General features: G+C 50.0%; 7 protein-coding genes and 1 non-coding gene across 8 annotated transcripts; 6 read left to right on the top strand and 2 right to left on the bottom strand.

The window, feature by feature from the left end:
- Nucleotides 1–461: 461 nt before the first annotated feature.
- Nucleotides 462–2,090, top strand: BO86DRAFT_399598 (uncharacterized protein; the record flags this gene model as incomplete). Its single annotated transcript, XM_025673644.1, has 4 exons — nucleotides 462–725; nucleotides 835–1,090; nucleotides 1,173–1,361; nucleotides 1,507–2,090. 4 exons carry the CDS (start codon nucleotides 462–464, stop codon nucleotides 2,088–2,090), a joined length of 1,293 nt encoding a protein of 430 aa, XP_025527656.1.
- Nucleotides 2,091–3,813: 1,723 nt separating this feature from the next.
- On the bottom strand, nucleotides 3,814–3,885 carry BO86DRAFT_t135. Its single transcript has one exon. It is a non-coding gene; the product is annotated as a tRNA-Ala (tRNA).
- A 661-nt stretch (nucleotides 3,886–4,546) lies between these two features.
- Nucleotides 4,547–5,359, top strand: BO86DRAFT_409864 (uncharacterized protein; the record flags this gene model as incomplete). Its single annotated transcript, XM_025674446.1, has 3 exons — nucleotides 4,547–4,751; nucleotides 4,871–5,268; nucleotides 5,335–5,359. Exons 1-3 carry the CDS (start codon nucleotides 4,575–4,577, stop codon nucleotides 5,357–5,359), a joined length of 600 nt encoding a protein of 199 aa, XP_025527655.1. The 5' UTR covers nucleotides 4,547–4,574.
- Nucleotides 5,360–6,124: 765 nt separating this feature from the next.
- BO86DRAFT_92284 (zinc-binding alcohol dehydrogenase family protein) lies at nucleotides 6,125–7,575 on the top strand. Its single transcript, XM_025677806.1, has one exon. The coding sequence runs from the start codon at nucleotides 6,623–6,625 to the stop codon at nucleotides 7,472–7,474; it is 852 nt and encodes a 283-aa protein (XP_025527654.1). The 5' UTR covers nucleotides 6,125–6,622; the 3' UTR covers nucleotides 7,475–7,575.
- Nucleotides 7,576–7,840: 265 nt separating this feature from the next.
- BO86DRAFT_389263 (uncharacterized protein) lies at nucleotides 7,841–8,656 on the top strand. The gene has a single exon (XM_025672086.1). It carries the CDS (start codon nucleotides 8,113–8,115, stop codon nucleotides 8,551–8,553), a length of 441 nt encoding a protein of 146 aa, XP_025527653.1. The 5' UTR covers nucleotides 7,841–8,112; the 3' UTR covers nucleotides 8,554–8,656.
- A 214-nt stretch (nucleotides 8,657–8,870) lies between these two features.
- Nucleotides 8,871–9,192, bottom strand: BO86DRAFT_399594 (uncharacterized protein; the record flags this gene model as incomplete). Its single annotated transcript, XM_025673643.1, has 2 exons — nucleotides 8,871–8,994; nucleotides 9,074–9,192. The coding sequence occupies 2 exons, from the start codon at nucleotides 9,190–9,192 to the stop codon at nucleotides 8,871–8,873; spliced, it is 243 nt and encodes an 80-aa protein (XP_025527652.1).
- A 1,376-nt stretch (nucleotides 9,193–10,568) lies between these two features.
- On the top strand, nucleotides 10,569–11,048 carry BO86DRAFT_379299 (uncharacterized protein; the record flags this gene model as incomplete). Its single annotated transcript, XM_025670670.1, has 1 exon — nucleotides 10,569–11,048. One exon carries the CDS (start codon nucleotides 10,569–10,571, stop codon nucleotides 11,046–11,048), a length of 480 nt encoding a protein of 159 aa, XP_025527651.1.
- A 1,253-nt stretch (nucleotides 11,049–12,301) lies between these two features.
- Nucleotides 12,302–12,727, top strand: BO86DRAFT_399592 (uncharacterized protein; the record flags this gene model as incomplete). The annotated part of the gene is made up of 2 exons (XM_025673642.1): nucleotides 12,302–12,570; nucleotides 12,631–12,727. 2 exons carry the CDS (start codon nucleotides 12,302–12,304, stop codon nucleotides 12,725–12,727), a joined length of 366 nt encoding a protein of 121 aa, XP_025527650.1.
- Between the last annotated feature and the right edge of the window lie 999 nt (nucleotides 12,728–13,726).

Below are 13,726 nucleotides of genomic sequence, written 5' to 3'. Positions count from 1 at the left end.
GGTCCGAGATGGCTTTGAGGCAGCAGAGTGCTTGTTGACTGCATATTCCCAGTGGAGCTTAACTTGGGGAGAGCAGGAGGAACTTTTGGACGAGGGTTGACCATTCCTCGCGGTTGCCATGTTTGAGCGTCGGGTCACCGATCATGATCAGTGTTTCGAGACACTCGAATAGCGCCGATTCCCCATCATGATGTCGTTTGGGGTGTGCCTCGATGATGGCCTACCTCTCAATTGTTTATCGCATCAGTAAGGTGTCAAACACGGGTTGGATCGATGGAGGAACGAATGAACGTACCTTCTTGAAAATAAAAGCACCCAGCCGATAACCTATTGTGATAAGGTCACAGTCGGGCGACTAGGTCCACCAAATAATTGGTCTTGAGTATTAGAAAAGCCTTGTGCCGTCAGCAGAGGGAGAAAGGTCATACCTTGACTCGATCCTTGCAAAGTGCGACGAGCTCATGGTACAGCTCTTTGCCAGCCTCGCAGACCAATTCCCAAGACTGAACAGACTGGACTTTGGACAATATTTCCCCAATCGAGAAGGCGTCTCATCTACGCGGAGCGACAACGACTTTATCTACTCGTACTCTCTTGCCAGTGCTGGGAGGGCAGAGCCCCGGGTATATAACGACATTTCTCACTTTCAGGGCACTGGACAAGATCAACAGGCTGAACTCGCCTTCCTCACCGGATATCCTTCCCCGCAGTGGCTGAATGCGGTGGTGATGCGCTACGGAATTGATCATCGATTCCTACACAGGCATCTCGACTTCTTGCCGACCGGGCAGAGAGACTGGTACGCTTGTCCCCAGTATACCCTCCCGATCCCAGCAGTTCATCCAGCTCGTGGTGCCATGTATCGTGTTCACTGGGCATGAGGGCCGGTTCATTCCGGCGGACGATCTACAGCAGGCTCGCTTCGCATGTGCGGAGCTCCTGCGACAAAGGTCCAAGAGCTTCTTCGGGCGCACAGAGACTCCCGCGGGTCAGACGATTGTGCGCGGGGTCAATATTCATAGTGGCGAGGCGATGGTGCTGGAGCATGCCATTACCGTTTGTGTGCAGACAAACGGCGAAGCATCGAAGAGTAAGGGAGCACACTGCTCATGTATTGTGCGTGTTTCGAAAGTAGAAAAGACGGAAGCTTATACATGGTGTCAAACTCCCAGTCCTTGTATGGAGCGATGCAGCTAGCGATGATATTTCCAACTATATGCCGATCCCCGCCGTGAACGGTTTCCGGAACTGGCCAGTGCTCTCGAGTGCTGTCCGGTGTTCTTCGAGAAGCACCTCGACCCTCCGCCCCGGCAATCGCGAAGCAAGGCCTCTCGCCGTCCTGGGGGTAGCGTGCAAGCCTTGTCGGTCTTAGCCAGTGACTACGGACACACTCTTGAGCGGAGTGCCGTGCAGCAGGACCCTGTTCTCGCGCTGGAAGAGTTGTTCACCTTCCATTCCGCCGCGGCAATGCAGTACCTGAACATGCTGCGCAAAGACATCATGCAGGCCACACATCGCACCCAGACCAAAGACGTGGCGTCATTGAACATGGAAGAGATCTCGAATACACGAAGAATGTCCTGGTCCGATGGGCTGCGCACTTCTGCGCACTGGGCCAGGCGCTGGACCCCAACTGTCCCGGAAACCCCCTCGGAGCTCCACGAACCCATCAGATATTCCCTTCACGGGAAAGAATGTTGACCCTGAAACGGCGTGACCTGGACTTCCTCGTCGCAGAGGCTCAAGTATTGATTGAGCTGTGTGACAGCGGAAAGGCGACGATCATGGGCAACTTCTCCATCGCGGAATCCAAGCGCACGGCGGAGGACTCGCGGCTGGTCGGCGAGTTAACTAAGCTGACCAACCGCTTGACCTTCATCTTCCTCCCAATTTCTTTCGTGACTTCAGTGTTCGGGATGAACTTCAAGCAGTTTGGACAGGGGCCCCCTGGATATTTGGATCTAGGTGGCCATCACGGTGCCCTTACTGGTTATGTGTGTGATTCTCGTGGAATGGAGGATCTCGGCGCGAGCCCTGGTCGAGAAGGGATGGGCCAGATTACGCCGCCTCGACCCTTAGGAGGTGTCTGAATAACATTATCTCCGGGATGTAAGGTAATCAAGGTCTGCGAGGGTGGGGGTTGGGCTTGACTGTGCTACCTTGGGGAATTGTTGCGGTATTGGGCATTTTGATTACTTGTAGATATCTGCGGGCGTAGAAAGCTAGTGTTTACCTTAGCCCTAACTACCAACTTCCCTCTCACGCATTCGAAAGTCTCTGTAGGATCATTCATCACTGCAGACCCTATCGGCTGCTGTATTTCAATAACGCAAAGCTGTACTTTGATAAATACTCTGTCATCAAACAGCAACATAATGTCATTTTCCGTCCTCACAAGTGATGATTACGTATAGGTTCACCCTGTCGAACTCGAAAATAAAATCAATACAGAAGCCTAGTCCCAGCCACCACTTCCTTTCTATACTCTTCAACTCTGCCATGTGTACGTCCATAAGGATATCACAAAGCAGGGACTTTCATCCTCCCCTGACTTTCATCCTTCACCATGTCCTCTCAGTCTTACAACTCGCATTGGTTCTTGACAACCTTGGTAGCTATGCTGGGGTACCTATTTCCCTGGGGTTGTGGACGAAGATTCGATCCCTGATCAACAACGGTAACCGTCCAACCCTACGACGAAGCGGAACACAATACAGACAGAGGCATATGCAAGGCTAACCTCGGAGCAAAACCCACATGTGTACGTCTCTCGGCCGTGTGCGCTATCTACGACCAGAACGACCATCAATAACAAGGTTTCGCCGGCATACTTGCAAAAGAGGACTCGAGGAGGGTAGTGGCTCCTCACATGTCAACAATACAGTACCTAGTCATGAAGCAAGGGAGCTAATGGCGGGGGTGCATGAACCTCCTCAATTTCGGTAACTAGCTTATCTTGTCGTCATTCTCCCCACCTACAATCACCATACCGTCCTCCCATCCTGTCAAGCCCTTGACGCAGCGACCATGACTATGGTAGGCATCAATCGTCCCGGACTCCGGTCCAGGACTTCTGAATCGTTTCCTGTAACCCTCCTAGTAACCTGAAAATCTGGAGACTTAATACCCGAGGGAACCAACTGGGTGGCGAGTGTGCGTGTGGACCTTTTTAACTGCGAGTGTATCTTCTGCTCGACAGACAAACTCATAGTCCGCTTGTGTCAGTGTCATGGCCGGATGAGAAGGTTCATAATAGATGCCCGGGCAGCACACAGTGCTTCCGACCCTTTCTCATGGACATTCCTGGCGGGTAAGACTTCAATTCCCTCCAAGGGTATGGTATCGGGCTGAGAGCTATTCCCACCGAGTTCGGGTCCCCCATTGTCTTCATCATCTGGCGCCCCATACCCGGCAATGATCTCATAGGCTATGAAATGAGTGGTGGCACGACTTGGATCAATTACTAGCTTGGGGACTAGATCTCGAAATATCCCCTTACCCCAGCGCATCGGGGGGAGATGGGTCCTTCCATGGTGGCGATTTCCAAAGGGGTATCCTTAATGTGGTGATTGACTGTGAGTCGGCTCGTCTCTTGATTCTTGCCGCTCAATGGAAGTCTAGTTCGAGAGTGGAATGGGCACTCCGGAGAGGACCATTTTCGACGGCTATGAAAAGCTGCTACTCCTGTCTTCGGCACTGACGGGATTAGGGCTCGCTCACGGAACGGACCCACTCTCTCTTCCCCGTCCCGAAGAACATGAGTCAACTTTGTGGATGTTGATCAAGCCAGCAAAAGCAATAACTAAAAAAATATGGAGCTGCGGGGAATCGAACCCCGGACCTCTCCCATGCTAAGGGAATATTATACCACTAAACCACAGCCCCAATTGATGTTGGACTATCGCGCCAAAGTGTCTGGCAAACGCCTCGTGACGGTCAACGACAACTGCCATCTTCCGGTCCACCGATTTTAGCTCGATGTTGTCGATCTTGATGGTGGGATGTATGTACTGTAGATTGGCAGATAGTGACATGGAGAAAGGAAGGGATCAAATACAAAAACTTTCTTCTTCTGGAGCTTCATCATCACAAACCAAACAGAAGTGCTTCTGTAAGGCAATTTGCTAGACCTCCGCCGCACGCTTATATATTATACAACTGGGGTCTGGCCTTATCGTTCGGTCTTCTCAACAAAAACAACAACAATTAACAAACACAATACGAATAGAAATGAACCAATAAACTAAGTCTCCAATGAGCACAGATACAGATTGACTCAAATTGAACTTGCTACAATACCCACAATGATTTCAACGTTATTCTTTTACAGGGCGTCACTGTGTGTCCAAAATATCAGCATACGAAAGCTCTTGGTGGACCCCGAAACCCTGACGCTAAAGTCCGTAGTTCAACCCACCATCCATGGTTCTGCCCAGTGTCAGGGGATCGGCTGCCTGTTCCTGAAAAGCCACCAACTGAATTAGAATAACAACAATCGAGTATATCTTCCCCAATATCATAGATCCGAAATTTCTCCCTCACACATTCCTCATCCACGCACGTCCTCGGCAACAATGTCAATAAGGATGGTTTTCCACCGCCTCAAAAAGGCCTATAGAGCCCTCTCCGCCGTCATTCTCGCCTCCTGGATAGTTCATGTGTTCAGTCTCGTGGTAGTCGCCAACTCCAGCCCCGGCATCACGCCCAACATCGTCGACCACCTCGCCTCGGCCAGTCTCTTCATCTTTCTTGTGTGCCGCTCGATTGTCCACTTCCGCCTAACTACATCCACCCGAATAATTCCCACCCTACCACCACCACCACCACCACTACCGCCGAAATCATCGCCTGGATCGTCAACTCCCTCCAGAGCCCCCAAAACCAACACTCCCACAAATCCGCCGTTCTGTTCCTGATTTGCAGCGTACTATGGCTTCGCGACCTCCTCTCTGCCTGCGTCCTCCTCTGCATGCTCACCATGTTCTCCATTATGCTATTCATGTTGGTCGTCCTTGGCCTGGATTTGGCCATGACCACCACCCTTGACGCCCGTGCATTGGGGCTCCGCGCCTGGACCGCGTTCCCGCCTACCGGGAGGGAGGATCTGGCCGACCAGTGGACGCCCGAGATGGCGCGGATTATGGCATTCATCTACGAAGAGATGGATAAGGGGGGGATTAACCCGGACACGGCGGACCAGTGGATGGTCACGTGGTGGTTCAAGGTCCTACTGGGTCTGGCGTGGCTCAACTTGCTTGGGTTGGGGTGGTATGTGTTGAGCGGGCGGGGAAGGCTCTATGGCGGGTGTTGGTGGGTGCTCCGTCCGTCAAGCAGGTTGCTCCTCGGGAGCTGGTGGTGAAGGATGAAGAGAAAGGGGTCTCTGGAGTGAGAAAGTTGAAGGGACCGGAAGGCAGGGAGGAAAGCAGGAGGTGGAGGCGTTGAGGTTTCGGGGGGAGGGGAGGTCAGAGTAGTCTGTGTGATCCCAGGAGTGGTTCTGGTTTGGTGGCTGCGCGATGTGCTCTTCTTTCGGTGACGCTGTTCACAGAAAGGGTTCTGGAGGAGGGCAATTTGCTCGTTTATCTTTGGTGTTGAGGAGGTCTCTTTTTTTTGGTGTCGCAAGGTAGACTGACGCCCAGTCCAAATAAACCATGCTTTGGTTGTTGGATACCCGATCACATTCTGATTTCCTAGTTTTATTTGTTTTGTGCTTTCAAATCTGAGACTTGATCTCTGGGGCTTTTTTTCAATCCTCCTTTTGGCTCCTATTTTTCGTTTCTTTTCTTTTTCTTTTTAACTAAAACCAAAACTGGGGTAACCTTCTTGGGAAAGCAAGGGAACTGTCGCTAAGATAAGGACACAGCCATTGTTGTCCTACACCGGGTAGGGCTGGACCAGAGCTGTTGGCTATGGCCTCTCACAGAGTACCATAAGGTGCACATTGTATTAGATCTTCTATTCGCGCTACTCCATTTCAAGCACAATGTTTCGGAAGGTGCAACCAGATCGCACTCTGGCGTGAGCCTGACAAATCAACCTGCCATGCTTAGCGATCAGCATCCTTTCGTGATTAATCACCATCAACAATACGATATAGCATTACCAATGCCAGAGCCCGGCAGATCACGGCGCATATATAGATTACCTCATTCATCGTATGTATACAAGATTCATCCTCGCACTTCAGTATTTTTTCAGTATCCATCCCGCTACGCCCCTCAATCCAAAATAATGGCATCCTTAATCAACCAAGCTGCATGGCAACCCAAGGCCCGAACAAGATCCCTCCAGGTCGGCCCGGGACCAACTCCCAGCCCTAATGAGCATGAGATTGTCATCAAAGTAGCCTATGCGGCGGTCAATCCGACCGATTGGAAGGTGAGCAAAACGCCCTTGAAAGAAGATAGGTGTTTTCACAGGCCAGCAATACTGAAGCGAGTTTGACTATGCAGATGCAAGACACACCATACTTTGAGCTCGAGTATCCATTTATCTGGGGCACTGATGTTGCAGGGACCATTGTGCAGCTTGGCTCCGAGGTGACGCAATTCAAAGTCGGGCAGAGAGTAATCGGGTGGGTTCAACCTAACGCTCTCTTCTTGAACTCAAACATAGAGAGCAGTGAATGAATACTAAACCAATCGAAAAAAGGCACTGTGACTCGTTACTCACGCGCAAAGTCACAAACGCGGGCTTCCAGCTTTACACCACCGTCCGCGAGATTCTCGTCGCCGAAATCCCGGACTCCCTGCCGCTAGCCAATGCGGCCGTGCTGCCTCTGTCAGTGTCCACCGCCGCCAGTGCTCTCTACGTGCAGCTGGACCTTCCTTTCCCTTCTCTAAGTCCTAAGAGTACGGGTAAGCGCATTGTGATCTGGGGTGGCAGTTCATCGGTTGGAAGTTCGGCTATTCAACTGGCGGTCGCATCGGGACTCGAAGTGGTGGCGACTGCTAGTCAGGCCAACCACGATCTTGTCCGGAGTCTCGGCGCCTCGCAGGTCTTCGATCATCGGGCGCCCAGCGTGATTGACCAGATGGCGAGTGTCTTGCAACCAGGTGATTATGTTGTGGATTGCATCGGAAGTCCAGACACTCAGGCGAAATGTGGTGAGCTCGTGGGTAGGATAGGCGGAGGAACGCTCCCGGTGATGTTATGGCCGCAGGGTGGGCTGCCGCAGAACGTGAGGGCAGTCTTTGGTGAGTCTGATAATTTTCTATTTGCATCATCAAAACCAGTATGTATGCTAACGGATATTCTGCAAGTGAACGGTCTGGATCCGGGAATGGTGAATCTGGACGTGGGCAATGCAGTGTGGCGAAAGTTCATTCCTGAAGCCTTGGCAGCGGGGAAGTTCCAGGCAAAGCCGGATCCTCGTATCGTGCCTGGTGGGCTGGAGAAGGTTCAAGAAGGAATCGATATGTTGCGCCAGGGGGTGTCGGCTCAGAAGATCGTGATTGAGATCTCCCGGAGTGAATAGATCTGCCATGCCGTTGTGACGTTTGTATTGCCTAGAATAGATCCTGAGTATTGTCAATACTCCTGAGAAGTCAAAAGAAGCAGCGCATGCATCCGTTGACAGCAACAGCTAGCTAGACATGTGTAGCGGACTGGAGCATAAGAAATAGGTTCCAGTCAATATTGGCGATATACAGCCGTTCCGGTTCCGGCGGCACGGGCGCTCTCCCACTCCGAGAATCAGACGGGTGGAAGGTAATCCGGCGGCCCGAGCCGGCTAGGGTACGGAAGCCCATTGCGGCTACTCGGAAGACGGCACATTCTCCCATTAGTTGATTGAAAATCCTATCAAGGTCCTCACAGTATACTGTTCTGCTTGATTCAGTTCCATTCTTTGTCCTCTTATGCAATATGGGAGCCTTCCCTAAACAAACCTTTATCTGCGATACCATGTAGGGAAGATTTCTCTCAGCTCGCCATTTGCCTTTGTCCTCAACTAGAAAAAAAAGCATACTTGTTTACTTCCAAGAGCAGATATAAAATGAGCCACCAGCTGCTAATCCCGGACAAGACTTTCATAATCCATGTATACCATCCTCCATTGTTCTCTCGACCCCTTCAGACCCAGATAGTCCAATCACGTCGAAACCCTCCATAACAATGGCACAGCCTGAGGACAATACCGACCATACCCCCATGTTCACCGAGGTGGAGGATTTGCCCGGCTTAGATGTATGCTCGATTGCAATCCTACGTCTCGAGAATGTGGATTATCCCGAGCTGATCGCCGACGAGTGGGCGCTGGCCCTGCAGATCTTGCAGAATGTCTGGCGGGACCGCCGTCTCAAATCCCCAGCGCTTAGCAGCAGGCAGCTGGGTGGCGTTCTCGTTGCCAGGGGGTGTATACGCATGTTCATCGAGGGCCCCCTGGAAACTGGGGACTGTGGCCAGCCGCTGTGCTGGGAGTACAAGGGTGTAGATAAGTTTGTTGAAATGCATCTGGAACAGAATTATCAGGATTTCCAGGCTGCCTTTGAAGCATTCTTCGATGATTTGGGGGATGAGACCGAGGTTGAGGTCGAGGCCGAGGCTGGGAGTTGAGATTCGACGAGTCTCTTATGGGAAGGGTACTGGTTCTGGACAATTATTCTTCACCTGTTTAACTCTTCACCGCAAGCGATGATAAAATACTGCAATAAAAATGATCCAAAAGGCCATTTACGACCAAACGGTTGATGAAGGGCTTTATTTTAGCAATAAGTAGAACCAAGCTATCTCAAACCAAGCAACCAACGCCTGCTTTGTTATGCAAACCAAGTGCAGCCTTCCAGAGAGCAACAGCAGTGACCGTCTGTCGTACAGCGCTATCACTTTCTTCTTCTTCCTCCTCCTCACACCGCTAATTGGATTCAATCCAGCTATTGCTGGAACACAACTATCACACGGCCCCATTCATCGACAACAGCCTCAACAGCTGTCAGTCCATACCAAGTGGCCTGGGTCTGGGCCCCGGTGGCGCAGGCGGCTTCGCAGAGGAAGTATCTAAGCAGCTCGCTTGTTAGCACCCACATATTCTTTACGTCCTTGGGGTCTTGCATTGTGAGAGGTGCAAACTACTTACTGGGGGGAAATCATCAGCAGCAAACTGAGGGCAACCTCTATCAATATGCTCACGGTAAACAGCCAAGTAACAAACAGACTGATCGTGCCTGACCGATCGGAGTTGCTGGGTTGTGACATTTTGAATGTACGGTTGTTGCAAGAATAGGAAATGTGTTGGAAGATGAGATGTTCTGTTTGCTGATAGCGTATACTCAAGCGGCGACGCCTTGTGAGGATGGTTGAAGGAAGAAAAGATGGTGGTGTGCTGAAAAAGTCTTTCCTGACTCACTATGTCAAGATGATAATAATCATGACGGGCGTCAGCGGAAACCAATTCCTGTCGTTCGGGCTAGTAGTAATACACCGTATCAGCTGAGGTTCTGCAACATGAAGTCGTCATTACCGGCATTTCGATTACTAGGCATCGTCAAGAAGATATTAGCCCTCAAGGATTGTATGAGGTATTGAGAATGCAGTAGAGACCCCCGGCCATGTCATGCCGGATTAGCCCGGGTTTATCTTAAGACTATCGCGTTTCGCAAGTATAATATAGCTTCCTGCGAATCGTATGCTACTTATGCCCACCGGCAAATATAGTTCACCCGAAAGAGTTATAATTTTCAATCATCGAGTGTGTAAAGTATATATCACTCTCCTCATCTCTATTCACCACCCCGTCCATGAGCAAGTTGTCAGCGTCGCTTATCCGGCCACGTGATTCCAAAGGCCTTTTCCCACTTGTTTACGTGCGGGAACGTAGCTATAGTAGTTACAACAACCAACCCAACCACCAAGAAAATCAAGAGAACACGTTCCAGAGCCTACCCTTAGACTTCAATATCGCCGATAAAAGTGCTCAAGTCATTCCCGTCCACTTAGTCTTCATTCAGAATGGGAGAGAACTGGGATCTAGTACTGTCGTGCTAATATCTCATGTCCCCAGGCTCTGGAATTGTTCTCTTTGATTCGGGCTAGTTGGCCACATCTTCTTACCCTATATGAGCACAGCAAAACGAACTGTCAACAACCACTAACAAGAGGATCAGATCTTGGGATACCGATATAATCGCTAAGCCTTTGACAAGGCATCCGGGCCCACACGTTGGGCCTCGGCATGAAGCCTCTTTAAAAAGGACCAACCATCTATAATCCTTGTATATACAGGAATGATCACATCTCTACTACCCCATATAAAGCCCTCCAGCCTATTTATAGAAGGGTGTTGTATATCATATCTCTCAACCAAAGACGAATTGCGATGACAACCCCGACTCACCAGTTGTTATGCTTCGAACAAAGGCCTTTGTGCTTAACCTAAGTCTCCTTCAGTCCCCGGCAAATGCCATAGAAGGCCCGAACAAAGAACACTCTTAACCCCCAAAGCAGAACTATATAAATCAAGACCAATGGCTCTCGATTAACTAAAACCACCAAATACTCAACTCCACTGACCCCTTATACTTCGTTCCATGCACATCCGAATACTTCGAACACGAACACGAACACGCGCCAAGATGCTCAACATCCCGGACACATTCACCCAGTTCACCGAGCTAGGCGAGGTAGACATCGGCACCCTGCACGGCGACCATGTTACCGTCGTGGTGATCCACATCAAGGACCCTAGGCTTCTTAGGGACGATTGGGCGCCTGCCACCCAGATCCTCGAGGATCAATGGCAGGGTAAGCGGCAGCGGCAGCAGCAGCGGCAGCAGCAGTATCCGCAACCCCACGGGAAGCCGCTGGGTGGAATTCTATCGACCAGGGATTCCTGTCGCTTCTACACCGAGTCCCCGGCTCAGGACGGCCCGCCGCAGCGCTTGGAGTACAAGGATCGCAGCGAGTTTGCGCCCCTCGCGGATGATGCTGACCCGGAGGTGTTTTTAGCCTTTCTGCGGACCTGCTTGGATGGGTCTCCGGCCTCGGGCCTTGGACTTGATGTGTCGAAAGGAGAGATGGATGAGGTAGTCACGCGGGAGCCTGGGGAGCTATAGTCATCGTAGCTCCTTGGCCACGTACTTTTTCGAGGGTTATATCTAGCAGCGTTGCTAATCCGGCCACGTGACTCCAAAGGTCTTTTCCTTCTGTTTATATGCGGGAACGTAGCTAGTTCAACCAACCAACCAACCAACCAACCACCAAGAAAATCAAGGATAAGTTCCAGTACCTCTCCTCAAAAGCCTCAAAATAGTCGTCAATATCTTTTGAAAGCATCATAAGGAAGAATTAAAAGCAGCACTAAATCCTTCATAATGGATGCCAAAGTTATCCCCTAAATGTGGAGGATATATACGTTGTGCAGCAATTTTGCTATAGAATAGCCTTGACTTCTGATTCGCTGAGTGATTCATGTATCTACCTACCAGGCATGGTGGAACGCAGACGGGGGTAAACGTCGCGTGCCATCCTTCCCCCACGGAGGCGGGTGTGACACAATGGCTTGCAGTTAGTGCATATGGCGGCATGGAAAGTAAGACGCCGATGTGGTAAAGCGACTCAGATCCTGCTCATCAGACATTGTCATTGTCATTGGTGCTTGCCCTACAAGCCGTGGCATAAAGAGAAGCCGATTGCAATCGTCATGCCGCCCGTCAAGGCTCTGGAGGCAGCTCGGGCAACAAACATACTTTGAAATTATTATTTCCTTAGTCTTCGCCTATAAAAGATCAGAAAAGAGGTTAGGTACTAGTAGAGAAAAGATTGATTTCTATCCAGCTGTATAGTCATAAATTTCATTGATACTAGGCCAAAATAATCTTCTCCTGCTTTACCTACTCAGCAAAATAATCGCCCGACGTCGGGCCTCAGCCTAAAGCCTCTTGAGAGAAGGCCAAGCATACATGATCCTTTGTTTCACACATCATCGGTCTTTACTGGGCGAAATCAACTCTCGCATAAGCAGGCATCTCTCAATAGGGCTTTAAGCACCAATTCCCATTCGCTCGAGACGGCTTATAGTGAGCATGAACGGCCGAAAGAGCTGTATAGTCTTAACAAAGCCCTTTATCCGCAGCGCGTTGCTTAAGATCTCTTTTCAACTCGCGAGTACAATATCTGTCCCAACAAAGGACAAAAAAAATCACAGGGACCCTCCAAGCGATACCCCGCACAGCATAAATAGGACCCATCGTCTCCCCCGATTTGCGGCATCATCAACTCACCAAGCCCACGCGACTCGATACTCCATCTCGTGCACATCCCCCCCCCCAAAAAAAGGCAAGAACATCGATTCCAAAGACCTCCCAAAATGTTCATCGTCCCAGGCACAAACGGCCAGTGGCGGTCGACAGACTGCTCCAAGCAGCTTACGCAATTTGGGGAGGTAGAGTTCGCAGCCGCATACACCGATATGCGCTGTGGGGTGTTCATTGAGCTTAAGGACCCCAGGCCTCTCACCCAAGATTGGGCGACGGCCGTACAGATCCTCCAGGATCAATGGCAGAGTTTCTGTAAGCGTCCCGAATACCGTGATCAGCTACTGTTCGGAGTTCTCGGCACTGAGGATATTTGTCGCTTGTAAATCGAGCCCTTGTATGAGAGCGACCCGCCGGTGCTCTTCAAATATAAGGGTCGAAGCGAGTTCGGGAAGGTGAAGGACGATGACGTCGAGGCGTTGAATGCTTTCGGTCTCAAGTTTCAGATTGGGCTTGAGACCTACCGCTTTGGGGTTTAGATCGTGTCCTAAAACGGGAGGTTGGTTGAGGTTCTGAGCCGGGGCTAGTAGTGAGCTGTAGTATTCAATGCAGTGCTATTCATTCCAATTCAAGCTCTCTTCGAGTTCTTTCAACCTAAAGCGCCCGTCGGTCTCAGCCCGTCCATTGCGGCTAGCTACGTAGGGGCTTCTGTGGTGAGCTGTTGTAACAGTGCCTCGTGTTTCCATATGTCCTAGAGACGTTTGTCTTGACAAAAACCACCGAAAGAGGAATATTACAAGTATGAGCAGACTTTTATAAGAAATGTAACAATTGGTCTACTACTTGGCACGATACATGCATGAAAGGACATATTCCAGTAATAGCTTATACCATTAGTGGAAAAGAGCAGAACACTAGCCTTAGTAGTACCTGTATTTGAGACAGAATATCCACAAGATCTGCAGCACATCGTAGGATTTTAAAATTATAAGTATCTGGCGAAATTGGGTTGATTTCCGCTGCTCTACTTGATATTTACAGTATCAGATCTAAGCCAACGAACCTAATGTTGACTCTGTATTAAGCTATCAAAACCTTACCCAGTACGTTTCCTAATAGGTACTATAATAAAGGACTGAAATAAAGAGAGCCTTACGTCGTAAGATTTTTTTAATTTTGGAGCCCTTCCTGGTAAATCGGTAGAATAAGCATTTGAAGTCGCAAAAGCATGCAGAAAAAAAATTATAGCTTTCTAGCAAGATTTGTAGAAATCTTCTTGTTCTTTAGTTTGGGTAGCCGTAGCCGTACTTGACATGTTAAACAAATTTGAACCAGGGCATAAAGCAGGAAGTGGTAGTCGGTAGTGGGGAACATTGACCCGTCGTGGCAGCCACTGCGTCGTGGCAGCCACTGTAAATGTCTCAGGGAATAGATTAAAGGGAATTAAGATCTTGATCAGGGTATGATGAGGCGGGGTACGCTCATGGTTTCCTACCTTGCGTTAAGATTCTATCATCTCTCTAAAAGAGATCTTAAGA

This window comes from Aspergillus japonicus (genome assembly GCF_003184785.1).
Source record: "Aspergillus japonicus CBS 114.51 unplaced genomic scaffold BO86scaffold_24, whole genome shotgun sequence".
In the NCBI taxonomy this organism is placed as follows: Eukaryota; Fungi; Ascomycota; class Eurotiomycetes; order Eurotiales; family Aspergillaceae; genus Aspergillus; species Aspergillus japonicus.
Note: the sequence above shows the minus strand (reverse complement) of the source record. Positions and strands in the feature narration are given on the sequence as shown.

Coding starts and splice junctions, on each gene's coding strand:
- BO86DRAFT_92284 (XM_025677806.1), top strand. CDS start 6,623: ATGAATACTAAACCAATCGAAAAAAGGCACTGTGACTCGTTACTCACG.
- BO86DRAFT_389263 (XM_025672086.1), top strand. CDS start 8,113: ATGGCACAGCCTGAGGACAATACCGACCATACCCCCATGTTCACCGAG.